The sequence below is a fragment of the Phodopus roborovskii genome, unplaced genomic scaffold (assembly GCF_943737965.1).
Source record: "Phodopus roborovskii unplaced genomic scaffold, PHOROB, whole genome shotgun sequence".
Taxonomy (NCBI): Eukaryota; Metazoa; Chordata; class Mammalia; order Rodentia; family Cricetidae; genus Phodopus; species Phodopus roborovskii.
In genome coordinates, this window is record NW_026126517.1 from 8,462,661 (window position 1) to 8,478,176 (window position 15,516).

Consider the following 15,516-nt stretch of genomic DNA (forward strand, 5'->3'; position numbering starts at 1 on the left):
TTCCCTGGATTGTGGCATTATCGCCCCATCTTCGAGGACAATGCTGTCAAATCTCTGTTCCCATACTTACATTATTTTCTCTGTGTTTGTCTCTGGCAGCATCACTGCCTCCTCCTACCTTGTATGTGTGATTACATTTAGGACCCAAGATAATCTCCCTAACTTATACTCTTAATTTAATCACATCTGCAAAGATGCAACCATTCGGGGAATATTCATGGGTCTTGGGACTAGAAACTGTCCTTTGCTTGGCCATTCTTCAGCCTACTACAATAAAACTGAACCATGAGCAGTGAATCACATTGTTTAATTAGTTTTTAAAAAGAAAATTTATAACTCCATTCATTACTCAACAAATAGTCCCAAACTCCTATTAGTTGGAGGCACTGGGAATACAATGGAATGCCTCCTGCCCTCAGGAAAGCAGACACATCAGACTTATCACACAACTTGTGCTATAACCACAAAGAAGGGCAGGACTTGAGCTCTTAAGGGAAGCAGAAGCTCAAGGCAACTTTGGAAAGCACCCCCTCCCAACTCTGTGCAAACTTATATTTGAAAGCTAAAACAGCAACTAGCAAGAGAATTCAGGCTGAGAGGAGAAGACTTACAAGGGGCTGGGGGCCAGAAAGAGCAAAAATATTAGTATAAAGTCAAATAAAAACAGTGAGGCAAGGATAGAGAATGAGCCAAAAGTAGAGGTACCAGAAACCAGACTACAAGCTTTCCTGGACTTAGATGTCCTTGAGGTAACCTTGTTTGAGAAGACTACTTTGGACACATGAGTAGTTGTAATGAGGGTGTAGGTGAAGGAAATAGGATGGGTGTGGACAAAGTGATGCTATTTTTTATTTTGTTCTTGCAGTCCACAGAAGAGGTATGAGACCATCCATTTCCAAAGATTTTCATTTATTTGGACTTCTAAGAGAGCAGAAATCTTGCTCCTAAACTTGGAGTCATCAGTCTTAAAGTCTTAGATCCCCAGGAATGATCCTGCCTGTGCAACTATCCTCTTATCTTGTAAGTATCACTCCATCGCAACCCCATTCTATGTCCTGATCATAGACTATTGTGATAAATATGTGTAGATATTCCAACCCCCCAATGAATATTTTACATATAAGTGAATGTGAGAAATTCTAAAAATTCTTGATCTTTCTTTCTTGAGGTGGGAGGAATGAAATGGCTTGGCTAGCCTGTACCCTCAAAGGAAGGGAAGTTGACCCAGATGTCCTCTCTCTGAAGCCCAGGTTTCTAGGGGAAAAAAGGCTACTATAGCATCTACTCAAAGACTTCAATGTGACATAGCTGAGGTACAACACCAGATGGAAGGGCAGAAGGAGATTACCAGGGTGTAATCCAGGTTAGTTCTTAGGAGCATGGAGAGCTGCATGCCTTTCAAATACAGAGGACTGGATCTGCTCAAAGGACACAGGCTAGGACAGACAAACCTGTATGCTTGATTACAAACTTCATGGCATTGGCATACAATCACCTGCCACTTCCTTGCATCTAATAGGCATCATTCTGCAAATCAGATTATAGGATGTATCAAAACATTTCTATAAAGTATCTAATTGAGAACAATTTAAATAAGTAGGTCATTTTTTTCCCAGGTAATTATTATCAAAATTCAGACTGGAACCCAAAACTCTTAAATCCTAAAATCTACTTCTTTCTACTAAGCTATTAAATCCACAGTGGAGTCATTGCTGGGTTCATTGTGCAGACTCCCAATTAATCACAGTGGAAAGCTCTACTCGCCAAGTGAAAATCCTCTAGCTTGAATTCTTAATCCCCCACCAGCTGAGTTTACCACAAAGACATGAATATATAATTGAGACATAAAGAAAACATGCCACAAAATTAAATTGTCCTAATTTTTAAATCAATAAATTCCTTTTCAAATAACATAAAATGAAGATAAAAAGAAAAATGTGGGGCCCCAGCAACTACAACAGCAAATGAGCTGAACTCCAGCAGATGCCAGCTAGACTTTCCACCAATGTCAGATATTGCTGATCACAACTGATATTCATTGGGAATGTCAGTTCAATGGTATATTCCAAGTGCAGACTTCTAGAAATCTAAATTAGTCTGAAGGCATGTGAAATGGCAAGACTTCTCCTCTTCTGCATGTGAGATATCAGGTAATAGGAGAAGGTGGCTTCTGGTAGCTCTTGCTGTGGCTGCCATTTATCCTTAGCTGCAACATCATCCACTCAGGTATACCGTCAATGACATGCCAAGCCCAATGTTATGTACTCCTCTGAGTGCATAAAGAGCTACTCCTTGACTACACTGTGACACATTAATCATTGTTGTGACTGCAGGTGTAAGTACAGAGTGCTTCCAGCAACAGACTTGGTGGTAGACAGGTCTTGGCTGTCTGTCTCATTTGTGTCTTAGCCACTACGCAAGGGACACAGAACCACTGGGAATTAGAGCCATTCTTTTCCTTCCAAGACTTCTTCCTTCCTCTCAAGGCTTATTAACCAAGGTGCTTGTCATGTTACATTCCACTGATAGCCTTGTGGATATTGTCCACTGTCAAATCCATTCAATGTACATTACCTTGAGGAATAGAAATGTCACCCTTGCCTATACATCAAGTAAAACCTAGTCTGGGGAGAAAAAACTACACATCCCCATCCATCCAAAACTGAAGTGTTGCCAACTTTCTGGCCCTGCTCTAAACACATAAGTGATGCCCCCTCTTATTCCCTTATGATTCCTGCCTGGGACAACATGTCTTCCCCAGAGCACCTAACAAGTCCCACTGACAACTGAGAAACTCTTTGTGAAATTCTACCTTCGATTATGCTGCTTAGTTATCAGGGAGCTGCAGTTACTTCCTTTCATTGATTCATCAAATCTATATGCACACAAATACTCCAGTCTCTGCTCTAACAAGATAGTGGTTTGTTGGTAATGTTCTTCTGTGATATCAGGAACTCTATGTGATTTTTGTGTTCCTAACATCTAGTTTGAAAATGAAGTTGAATAGTATTGAATAGTGTCCCCTGATGATCTTGAATTCAACAACAGATAGGCAGAAAACCTTCTACAACGATGTCGGGTCTTCCCAGGCCCAAAGAAGCTGAGGACTGTTAGCTTTCTCAGGAAGAGAATGGTGAACTGAATATGAGAAGGCAGACTGCACACCAATCTTCCTGAGCAGGCAAGTGTCACCATGGGTCATTCAGGGCACTGAGATCAATAACACTGCCTTTGATATCACTCTCCCAAAACTACTGTGTGCATAGCCTGTAGCCTCCAACTCCACAAGCCTTCAGAGAGATGGCAGTAAGGACAAACTCAAGAATTAGAGATGTACTGCTTTCCCAGGAAGGCTCCAAAAGACCTCATACAATCTTTAATTAAGAATATCTTAAAGGCATGATGGAGCTTTAAAAAAAAAAAAAGAATCTCTGCTTCACAATTAGTTTGAATAAAGCAATACCTCCAATGTGGAAAAGAAGGCCACAGAAAGTTTATTTTGAAAAGGCTGGCATTGAAGATCTGAATTCCTTCTCCACCCAAATAAAATGACAACCTTTCTACTTGGAGGCTGAATAAGAAATAAAGATACAGAGGGAAACCTTGCCAATTTGTCCATCCCATGGTGAAGTTGAGATAGCATGGAGGCAGTTCAGGTTCCCTAGGGAAAGCCCCTCCAGGGAAATGATGTTCCCCGCTGCTTATAGAATTTCACCAGGGAACATTAACTGCTCACCTGGAGGAATGCTGCTAACTCCCTGATGTTCTGGGAAGCAGTCACAGTCACCTGAATCCTTGTTCCCTTAGAATCACATGTGAAGTAAAGGATTTACCCCTGTCTACTGTTGTGACCACAGAAGTGATGCCAAATTTCCAAACTGCTTAGAAAAAAATGAGGGGTGTCCCTTGCCCAGCAAAATCATATTCAAAGGAACACAAATGACTTTAGGGAATCCAGTGTGACTCACCCTGCTTGAATATGGAACAGGTAGGCTTATGGTGAACCTCCAGAGATGGGAGCACTAGCCTAGCCCTTCTGATAAATGATGTCACTCCAGTGTAGTTAGGGCTTGCAGAAGTTAAAAACTTCACCAGGTGGTGAAATGCTTCATTGGCATGCTACCAATTGCCAGGAGAATGTCCTACCTCCTTACCACTTTCCATAGTGGTTTGAGGAATACTTCAATTTCATAGTAGAATTAATTTCCATAGCTTTTCAAAGTTCTACCAAATTTAAATGCAGAGCCTTATGATCAGAGAGAAGGTACATTTTCATATATTTCTTGGAGGAAGCAGAAGAGTAGAGTGTCCCAGTGTTCTCCATTGTCTGTCACCTGGGGCTACTGAAACCTAGAAAAGTACATAGATCTCCTGTGTGAGGTGAATCTGTCTGTTTGGGACTGGTGGGTGATGCTGAACTCAACCATGGACTCAGCCAGGTGTAGTTAGAATGGAAACAGGGCTGTAAGATCTTCTCAGGACTCCAGGAGCCTGATAGTGTGAGGAGGAGATGGCACCACCTGCTGTGTGCAGAGACAGAGATCTTTGCTTTCAAAATAAAAAATCAGATCACATTGTTCCCTTTGATATTCTGTGCTTCAAATTTCCTTTTGTTGGGGCCCACCTGTAAAAGTCTTTGGTGCATAGGCATTTAGAAATTCAAAGTTATTGTTCCTGTTCTCTTAATCACAGTAATGAGTTTTGCTTGACAAGGTCAATTAATTATTCAAGATTGGAATACACACACACACACACACACACACACACACACACACACACACACACACACACACTGGCAAGCAGAGAGGATTAGGAACCTGGAGTCAATAAAAGCTAGATGAATGGTTAGTATGGTCACAGTTGAATTGTTTATGTCACCAGCTGGCTGTAGGTCTCCCAGCCCAGTCTTCCTCCCCTGAAATCTCATGAACACAGGGGCTGGGTCCTGTATTGTACAGTAGACATCAGTGGTTCAGTCCTGCACTAAAGTTTCAAAGCTGCTTGACTCTAAAGGCAGGTAATTAACTGAGACAATAGGAAGGCTTTTCAGATCAACTCTGCTGTGTAGAGAGAAAGAGAAAGAGGAAAACTCATTTGCACCAAACAAAAAGGGAGGGGCAATTAGATGCTCTAATGACAATGGAGAGACCTAGATAGGGCCTGGAAAACTGATAAAGAGGCCAAAAGCTTTCTTCTTATAATAAAAGGAATATCTTTGTTTTTCTAAGTTCTGCCTTCTGTTGTTTTCTGTCATGCAAATGTTTTTCTAGGCAAGATTTAAAGTCCCAAGGGTACTTGGTCAAGACTGAGAAGTCCTTCTTCATGCTTCAGTAAGGCAGGCCTTTCATGTTCTATACTCACTGCTGCAGGACATGGCAGTGCAAACACAGGATTGGAGGACAAAAGGCATCTTAGATGTCTTCTCTAGCTGCCTGCACCTTGACAAATGATTCAGTGGCAGCAAGTCTTTTATTCTTTCCATTTTCCAAGGTCTCACTTCTTTTATGAGATCAACAGAGATGGAGGATGGTCATTTTGAAACATACAAAATTTGTTTGGTAGCAAAATCAAGATCTGAAATACGCAGCTAGATTTCCGAAGCAGACACTTATTTTTATACCCATAAAGATGGAATCAGAGGGTCAAAGGATAGATGTGGTTTTTATGAGTTATTTTATTTTTAATTATGTATATGTGTGTGTTTGTTTGCATGTGCCTGTAAGTGAAAGGGCCTTCAGAAGCCAGAGGAGGGCATTGGATCCCCTGGAACTTGTGTTACAGTTGAGCGACCTAACACAGATACTTGGAACCAAACTTAGGAATTCTACAAGACTGCCACTCAATGCTGAGTCTCCCCTCCCCCAGTCACATCCAAAAGCTTAAGTTCTGGCTGCCTAACTGGTTATGCAAATCTTTGAGTGGCACTTCTTACTCAACATTCTGGATGCCATCTTCCTTGCATTCACCTTTGGACTCCAGTCTTCTTTTGTGCCCTAGCTGAAAAAAGAACTCCAGTCTCCAGTCTTCCATTCAGCAACTTCTTCTTCTTCTTCTTCTTCTTTTTAATGAATACCATCTTTTCTTATTTCCATTTTTTTTTTCCAAATCATTTCACATCCTATGCCTGGTCCATTGCCAAACTGGTAACTACTGGTAACACTGGTTAGTAATGCTCCCTGTGATGGAAGCTCAGGTCCATACTCTGTGTCTGCATCCTCTACTTGTTTAGAAAACACAGTTCCTATGAGTGCAAAAGTGTTAGTTCTATATCTGATATTTTAAATTGTCACTCTAGTAAGTTGTTAGTGAGCACCAGTCTTCTCATAGGCACTCACAATGGCTCTGCTTGAGAGCTGCTCCTTCAACTCTTCTGCCTGTGGTCTGCAGTTTAGTGAGGGCTATAAAGCCCAGTCCAACCTAAATGGAACCCTGTCCACGATCAAGGACCTTGACTAGTCCTGTTGTAGAAACCATGCTTTTCTGTCATCATGAGGAGATGAGAAGAGTTTAGGAGAATCTACAAAATCACAAACCCATCTATAAACTAAATTAAATAAAAGAAATCAAACTTAAAGAGTAGAGATTCAGGCAACAGCATCCGTATTCACACAGATTCTTAGAGATGATTTGGAAAAGTGATGCACCATTCTCTCTCCCCACACAAAAGTGAACTTGGTCTTAAAGGCAGCATTGCATTCATCCTTATTTACTAATTTTCAAGCCATGGGAGCATACTGCTAGAAATGCTTCTAGGGACTAATTATTGCAGGAAGAAATGAATGAGTTTATGTCTGCTTCTCGGGCAAATGAAGTTGTGGTTTCTTGACTATGTTTAAGAGTCAATCATTTTGAATTACAACTGTAAAGAAAGATCTAATATAAAGAACTAATGGACTGTGTGGGATATTTGAAAGTCATGATGCTACAAATAATCTTGAACATCAGACAGATTGCAAGAGGTCATGGCACTGTCATTTCCCCTCACCTCCACCTTCTCTCTGTGTGTGATACACATATATGATGCTGGCTACACAGATATAAGTTCACTTGGCAGAGTGCTAGGTCTGTTTTTTGTTATTATTAATGTTAGTATTTCTGTTTTTAAATTACAATACTATTTGGAGAGCTTGATGTGCCCAACTTGCATTCCAGTAGTCTTTAGTTGAAAAGCAACTTAAATTCAGACCATCAGCTTCTGCTAAGGGAATTAGTGTCTCTGTTCAGTATAATAAATGATCCCAAGATAAATATATTTCTTTTTTTTAATCCTGCATGGTAGTATATCCTCTTTCCAATACAGAGTCTGGCTCTATTTAGTTTGTCTGATTGCTTTGAAGAACAGGACAGGTTGACTCTGGACAAACTATAGTCCTCTATTCATTAACGTGTCAATAATACTCAGCCCAGGCAAATTGACAGCGGATTAGCTTGGGCTGAGTCTGTGTACAAGACCAATGCTTTTTTTAACCCAGCTTGTTTCCAGATCAATACACCCATCAGCATTCGAAAATTAGCCCAAGATGAGATTCCAATACTCGAGATGGTGTGTCATGGGAAGAGGGCACCTAGCCAAGTCACAGATGTAAACACCTGGCTATAGATTAAACATTTTCCATTAGCTTGGACATGAGTGAGGATGGATGTGGACTGTAGTCCCTCCCTTCCTCCTGTTGCCCCACCTACCAAGTAGTCAGCCTTCATTCTTGGGGCCCGTGTAAGATCTTTGGACTATATTCCCAGACATTTACTTTAGTAAAGATTCATTAAATACCCAATGTGTACAAACCAGTCTAATATTTAGGGCAGGCATGTATGGATGTGTGCAAGGAGACACAGAGGAAACCAATATTGACCAAGACCGGGTTTCTTGTTTTCTAAGAGGTGTTCGAATTTTCCACTTCATCCCCTTTCTCTTTCCATGATGGTGCTGCTTCCTGCAGTGAACCTCTGCTCAAAGTTCCTAGCCTTTCCTGGTCATTGCAAGACACTCTGCCTGAGGAAGGACTTCCGAAGTACTGTCTTGTAAAGATCATAGGTGGCTTCCCTGGAGTGTTCAGCAAAGCTCCCCACAGAATGGTGACTCTTAACTTTTATTTTTTTCTGTCTATCTACTAGGAAAATCTATTATATGTTTAAAATGTATACATGCTCAAACAAAAATCTCACATAGCAGTATCTAGTCTGCTATTTATAACACACTCAAACACCAGCTATGCAATTCTATTTTAAAACGCTATTTGCACAAAGCTGTTTGAAAAAAAATACTCATTTATATAACCAATAAAAGAAAGAAAGCAAAGAAAGAAAGCATCATAATTTCCTTTGGTTAAAAAAAAAAAAAAACAATAAGCAAAAGTTATAAAACCCTGATGTGACCGTACTCTGCCGCAGCCTGATAGCTTCTAGTGTATTGCTGCCCTTACCTCTGAGGAAGCTGTATATCTGAGTGTCCCCTTATCCTACACTCTTCTCTCATGGCCGCACATCCTGTCCTGCTTCTGCCAGCTCTGATTCATGACCCCAGTGTGCTTTCTTCACCTTCTCATCGAGACCCCTCCCCTCTTTTAATTGGTTCTTCTCAACCCTTCTTCAATTTTCTCTCTCTCACCAGTCACTCCAGCTTTCGCCCTACTCTCAAACATACTGCAGGGGATGGGGGGGTGCAGGATGCAAGTGGGACATCACTGCCATGCCTGCTACCTGCCACTGAACTGCATGAAAAGAGCCAGGGATCAGGCTGGGATGTGAGGCGTGGGGGAGGAAAAAAATCCTCCAACCTTGGATTTCACTTCCAAGGATATTCAGTTCTGAGAGAGCAACAACAACAAAAGTATTTAACCTACCGTAAAACATGACTAAATGTTTAAAAATATCAGTAGTGTTTAAAAAAGTCAAAGTAAACATTCAATAGCACAGTGACTAATAGGTACATACACCTCCATGGGCTAGGCCTTCTCCTAAGGGCTTTAGTTTAGCTATGTGTAAAATGTAATCCCAACCCCGCTCTTCACATTTACCCTGTTTCACAAGATGAGGCCCCTGAGGTGCAGTGATACTGGTCAGACAGAAGACAATGTGGCTCAAAACTGTTGCTCAGTAACTAGAAACCCATCTATTTGTTAAGTGTAGTTTGCTGCCCAAGGACTAGTTCTGATTTGAGAAGAGTAATATCAACCCCATGATGTGAGAAACAGGGAGTAGAACGCAGAGAAATAAATCCAAACCCATCCAAACACCAGCAAACTCCCTAGCAAACCATAAGCCTACAAAGTGTAAAGAAGAGAACAGAACCCCAAACAAGCAACCAATCAAAAGAGAACAGAAGACCAGCTAAGCAGGAACCCTGAATCCAGTCTCATAGCAGAAACACGAGGGAGCAAATCTTGACTTGGATAAAGAAAGAAGCATGTACACTGCACCAGTGTGTGTGTGTGTGCGCGCGCGCATGTTTGTGCGTGCATGTGTGTGTGTGTGTGTGCATGCACACATGTGTGTGCACACTTGCATGTGTTGCTGGGGGTGGTTGAGGTAAGTTCCTGGGTTGAGGCAAGATCACTGCTTCTTGGCTCTTCTGTCATTAAAGGCTGGTCTAGGGCATGGCATATGTACCTCAACAGAAGAACATTAAAATTCTGGTCTTAAAATAAAGCAAACTTGTACTTGGGTGCAACATTTTTAAAGATGCTAAGACAAGGAAAAGCCAAGGGAAGCAATAATTAAAAGATAATTTTGTACAAAAAATATTAAAATATTATTGGAATACCAAAAAACAAACAAACAAACAAAAAAAAAAAAACTCAATAAGCCAGTCATTAGAAAATTCAGTGTCTAGCTGCAAGATGACCACCAGAAAAGTGTCCTGTACGGGGAAAACATCAAGGATCATCTTGGTTTAGGATCATCAAAAATACAATGAACACTGACATTCCCAGATCTGCATTGAGGCCTCCCAACCAAGCTCCACCCACCTTGTACAATGAGGTGGACCCTGGAGGTCTTAGGGTGGTTGTCTGTCTGCACCGAACAGGTATAAGGACCCTCATCATACACATCCACATTCTGGATCTCGATGCTGTACTGGGTCTGGGTGTTACTCAGGAGGATCACACGAGGATCTAGGCACCACTTGTCATTTCCAGCATAGAGGATGGTACTGCGGTTTAGCCAGGCCACCCGGGTGACTCTGTTGTCAATTGTACACCTGCAAGATAAAACCATGCATATAAGTAAAAGGACCAGAGACAAAGCAGAGGTTGTTAGAGGCATTCTAGCATTCTTCAGCATGCCTTCATACCTAGTGGACAGATACGCATTTCCAGTGTTTGCTTTGCCAGAACTTACTTTTAGGATTATGGCTTTAGAATATCTACTATCTGAGTTTTCTAGATCCTGAGGTGTTTAGTGTCTCTAAAGCCAGAGGAGGAAATGATCATTTCAAGTAACCTCTATGTGCAAAGTCAAGGCATCTTGCTTACTCAGAATATCTAGAATGTTAAGATACTGCTAGCACTCCTAGCTCAGCCCTAGGATCCACATACTGTGGACAATGATAATTCCCATTGTCACTGTCTGGGTGTTTGAGATGTGCTAAACTGTTCAATACTCACAACAGCCCTGCAGGGTGCATTTTATTGGAAAAAGAATTCAGGCACAAGGATGCTAAATGCTTTTCCAATTCATGGTTAATATGTGCTGGCTCAGAAACCGAGCTTTAACTACAAACCATCCTTCCACTCATCTCAATATAGCAAATTCTAACAGAAGGCTTCTGAAGTCAAAACTAAATAGGGACCACCACTATTGCTATTTATCTTCATTATACCCAGGGCAGAAATGTTCAATTATTGCTAGACTAAAGACATTTTCTAAAATCTCAAAACTGTTTGCACATATAAAAATAGATTCCCTTTCTTTTTATTTTTGCATCTGGAGCCCTCAAGTTGTAGAAGCTCCCTTTTCTCTTCTGCACTGCACTGTGAAACCGCCCAGTAACTCTGGCCAAGCCTTCATCACATCTTTCTGTCTGTATTCATTTCCCTCTCTTGTTAAACAAAGTATGTCCTATGGCCTAGGGCAAAATTCACAAATACAGTGTCCTGCTTGCGTTCGTAATACTGGGAATAGCTGTGTTGCATGGTCTTTATGGTGATGTCTCAAATTTCTGCACTCTTTTAGGGTATAAAGCACTTTCACATTCACACTGTCTCATTTGTTTCCTACAACAACTATTTGAGGAAGGTGCTCAAATCCATTTCCTGTTTCAAAGACCAGAACTGTGGAGTTCCAAATTGCCTAGGTCTTACTCAATGAAAGAAGAAGTGCTGAAGACAGGCCCCCACCCTTTAACGTCTTACTCCTAGCACTGTGCTTCACAGTGTGCAAAGGTGACCTTTCCAGTGGAAAGGTATCATGCTTTACTGTCAACTTCATTGGCTTCAGAAATTCAAGGAAACTGGCAAAGCATATATATGGATTTATCTTTGAGAGGATAGGGAAAGTGCAAAAGATCCCCCAAGAAATTAGGATTCACCATCTCAAGAGGTGCCACAAATACATGCTCTTTTTCTGATGCTGCTCTGATGTGATATATTCTGCTCCGGGCTCACACCTCACCAAATATGGCGGAGTCACACCTGTGAAACCTCAATAAGCCTGGCCTTCTTTCTACACGTTATTTTCCTCAGATTTTTTTCCCACAGTGTCAAAAACCCAACCCAAAGTGTCTTTGCTTCTGTTGAATTCTAAAAGTGGTCTGTTATCAAAAAAAAAAAAAATTGCTAAGCGCTGCCATGTCAACCCCTCCACTTCCTGCTTCCGGACAACTACTGTAGGTTGCTCAGGCATAGGTGGATATTTTGTAGAAAGCTCCTATGGGGAAATCTGCCCATCCAGAAGCACTTTTGCTCTAAGGCCCAGCACCAACAGGTGCCACTTACATCAAAAATACATTCCTTATACTACTGATTCAGTCTTTGAGAGCCCAGAAATAGCAAGTTATAACAAGATCTCAGTTAGAGCTTGAAAGACACTGATTCAGAATAGGGATACCCAGGACCTATATAAGTTATGGAGCCTGAGGCCAAATGAAAAGACAAAGACCTCTGTCAGTGAAAAGTTCCAGATGGTGAGAGTGGGACACCAAACCGAATGTGGGTTTGCAAATCAATAGTCATGAAGCCAGCTCTACTGTTCCTCAAACTTTGCTTGTAATCTGTGAGGGGAGTTTTCTGAGAAATAGGTTCAGGCTAGAAGCAAGGCCTGAGACATATCCAAACTCTCTCTTCCTCTCTCCCTCTCTCCCTCTGTATGTTACATAGGCTACTACCCTCAAACTCTGTCCTTCTGCTTCAGCCTCCAGAGTGCTAGGATTTCAGGCCTGTTTCATCTTGCCTGACTTAAGGTTCTGTTTCCTGGCTGGGCTCTCTGAGGTGAAGGCATTCACTTAGAACCTGGGCCCACCCTTTGAGGTGATTTCATCTGGAGGTGAATTGTGTACACATTTGCTTTTGGGAAGCCTTGAGGCTACACCTCACTGCTAACATGTGGCTGGCAAGAAAACAGCTTCTACATCACAAGCAGCATTCACCATCACCTGGGAACTTGTTAGAAGTGCAAAATCCAAAGCCCAACATCAGAGGCAGTGAATCGGAAGCTGCATTTTAATAAGATCTCCAGGTAACATGATTGCATGTGATGCTTGGCCTGGTCCAGAATTATCCCATGCCTCCTTTCTGACTTCAAGGAAAACACGCAGAACACACTGAGAGTGTCCAGGACAGAGTATGAGATACTGACAAAGGAAACTCCTCATGGTGATCCCTTCTTTTCAAATCACAGGACAATGGTCTTCATCTTGGGCTGCAATGACTGAAACCTGGCTCTAGAATCATGCTGCTTTGAACTCCCTGAATTACAACTCATTCCACACTTTGCTTTCCTGGAAACACCTTTTATAATAATAACTTTAAGGGCAGACCCTGTTCTGAAATTTGCTTGGGTCAAACAGGTTACCAGAAAGTCACACTCATGGCCAGTGCTTGCTGAACATGTATCTCTACTTGCTAAATACTGTGCAAGCCTGCTCTATGAACTATTAGCATCTCAAAAACTTGGCTGCATTAATGTGCTGCTGCTAACCAAAAGATCAAATTAGCTGAGCCTAAGAAAAACATCTATATAAGAAAATCACAGTGATATTAACATCCATCCTACTTTTCACCTTTGGTGTTCCTTAATGCCCTTATGAGACCTCAAACAAACACATCTAAGTTCCAGGTTCTTAGACTCAGTTTGCGTGTGAATAACCTGGCTGAGAGCATACAACAGAGATAGCTGGGTGGTGCTGGACAGGAGACTGAGATACTGCATTTTGTTGTCACTCGAATGGTGCCCACAATGGAGGGTGATAGTCTGGAGATACACCGTGAGAACCGCTAATTCAGAGATCTGGTTTCTGGCGAAATGAGAGCAACTGAGTGGATGGGTGCTAGGAAATGACTCTTGTCAGAAACAATTTTCCATTACTTTGCCGGAGAAAACTTTCTTGTAACCAATGTGTTCTGTGAAGCCAGAAACAGATTCTTAGTGACTTTTTCTCTGAGCAGCTGAAATTAAAGCAGATAGCAGTTAAATGTCCAGGCTACAGGAAATGCTGACCAGCACACCCAAGCCCTGCTCACAGTTGTGACACCCACTGCTTACACTTCACACAGCCTCCAGAAGTAGTACCAGAGGAACATCCTGGGCTACCCCTGGAGGTCTAATTATTGAATAGGACTGAAGGAAAAACCTTCTCATCATACCATCATACCTGGCTTTACAGGGCCAGAGAGGTTCCTCAGCAAACAAGCTAACACTCCAAATGCAGCCAATTTCCAGCACAGTCATGTAGCCCCTGTGATATACTACACTGAAAAGTTGGCATAGTTTCAGCTGCGGTTTTAGGCACATCCAAGTTCATGTTGAGATGTCCAAACTGTCACTGTTGTGTATCAGTCTTGCTGAGTCTCCATGGAATTAACACAGGCGTCTGCAGAGATGGATCACAAAGGTAACTCTGCAGCCAACTCCTGTCACCTGCTCATACCTGCCCCTATCTATCTGTCTCATTTATCCAGTTCCATAACAACTCAGAGGAGACATTTCTTCCAGGATAAAAAATAAGTGAAACAGATAATTGCTCCTCAGCCAGAGTGAGTGTTTGGTTGGTGGGAAGAGGCAGACATTAGAGTAGGAAGTTTGGCCAACAGTCCCCTCTTTGTAGACATGCCATCGTTCAAAGACTTCTACATAGTTATTCCTGAAGCACACCATGATGTTGCACCTTCCTTAGGAAGACATTAAAGATATGATTAACTGGAAATGGATAAGGTTTTAACTCATCCTTCCTTGACAAACCAAACAGGGGAAGCTGGAGTTGGACTCTCATCATAGAACAGGAAATAGAGTTCAGCAGGACAGAGGAATGAGAGAGATGGTAAATGGAAAGGGTGCCATGTGTGTTCAGAACATCAAGAATATCTCTCAATGAGAATGAAAGCTAGAAACTGCTCTAAGGCAACAGGGTAGGAGATGCTCTTAGTGGGGGCAGCAGTGCCAGGAGAGCATTCCAGTTCTGTTTCCCTGTTACTTTCTTATTGAGCACATCTGCCTAAAGGCTGCTATCTGTCTACATGATGGAAACAGAAAGGAGGCACATGGACACCTGGTTGAAACATCTGGACAAATCAGATCATGTCTGTTCCCATACATTACCCCAGTTCCAATTTCTACCATAAGCCCTTTCAAGAAGCCTCCAGATATCTGAATAGTACCCTCTTTCCTGGACATCCCCTTTTCTGTTTAAGGGCTCTGTTGTCACTCATTCTCTCTCCCTCTCCCTCTCTCTCTCTCTCTCTCTCTCTCTCTCTCTCTCTCTCTCTCTAACTACCTCTTGCTCTCCTTCTTATGCTCCAACGTGTGAATAAACTTCTCTCTAAAACTTACCTTCTGTCCATGAATTTCAGTCTTTGAAATCACTGGCTCTATTGTTCTTGAAGACAAACTCATATTTCTGTGTCACAATGTCTCCTAGTATCTAAAGATATACCGGGTTTCTATTAAACATCCTCTCCTGTCATGATTTGGGCATGAAATAGACTCCAAAGACTGTGTATTACAGCTTTGTATCCCAGCTGGTAGATCCAGCCCCAAGAGATGACTGAAACATGGGGGCTCTGTCTCTTTTGGTTTCTTGGCTACTATGAGGTGAGCAACTCAGTTTTCTGTTCCCTTCAACTGTGATAGTCTACTTCATCACAATCTAGAAACAACCTATGTGCCAATTATGGACTAAAACCTCTAAAACTGAACCAAATAAATCTTTCCTTCCTTGAGTTCTTTTCAGGTCATAAGGACACATTTAACACACTGCCCAAACTGACTCTTATACCAAGAACAGAACAAATCCCTTTGTGTGTTCTTATCCAAGGCTTCTGGACAGAGCTCTAAAGCTTACTACTCCACTCATCTCTGACA

General features: G+C 41.8%; 1 protein-coding gene across 4 annotated transcripts in view; it reads right to left on the reverse strand.

The window, feature by feature from the left end:
• The window catches only part of Ntm (neurotrimin), a 956,051-nt gene that overhangs the window by 172,216 nt on the left and 768,319 nt on the right, over nucleotides 1-15,516 (reverse strand). For all 4 annotated transcript variants that reach the window (XM_051196962.1, XM_051196959.1, XM_051196960.1 and 1 more), the window contains one exon: nucleotides 9,969-10,201. In XM_051196962.1, the coding sequence (XP_051052919.1) occupies nucleotides 9,969-10,201 (233 nt within the window). The remainder of the gene's footprint in view (nucleotides 1-9,968; nucleotides 10,202-15,516) is intronic.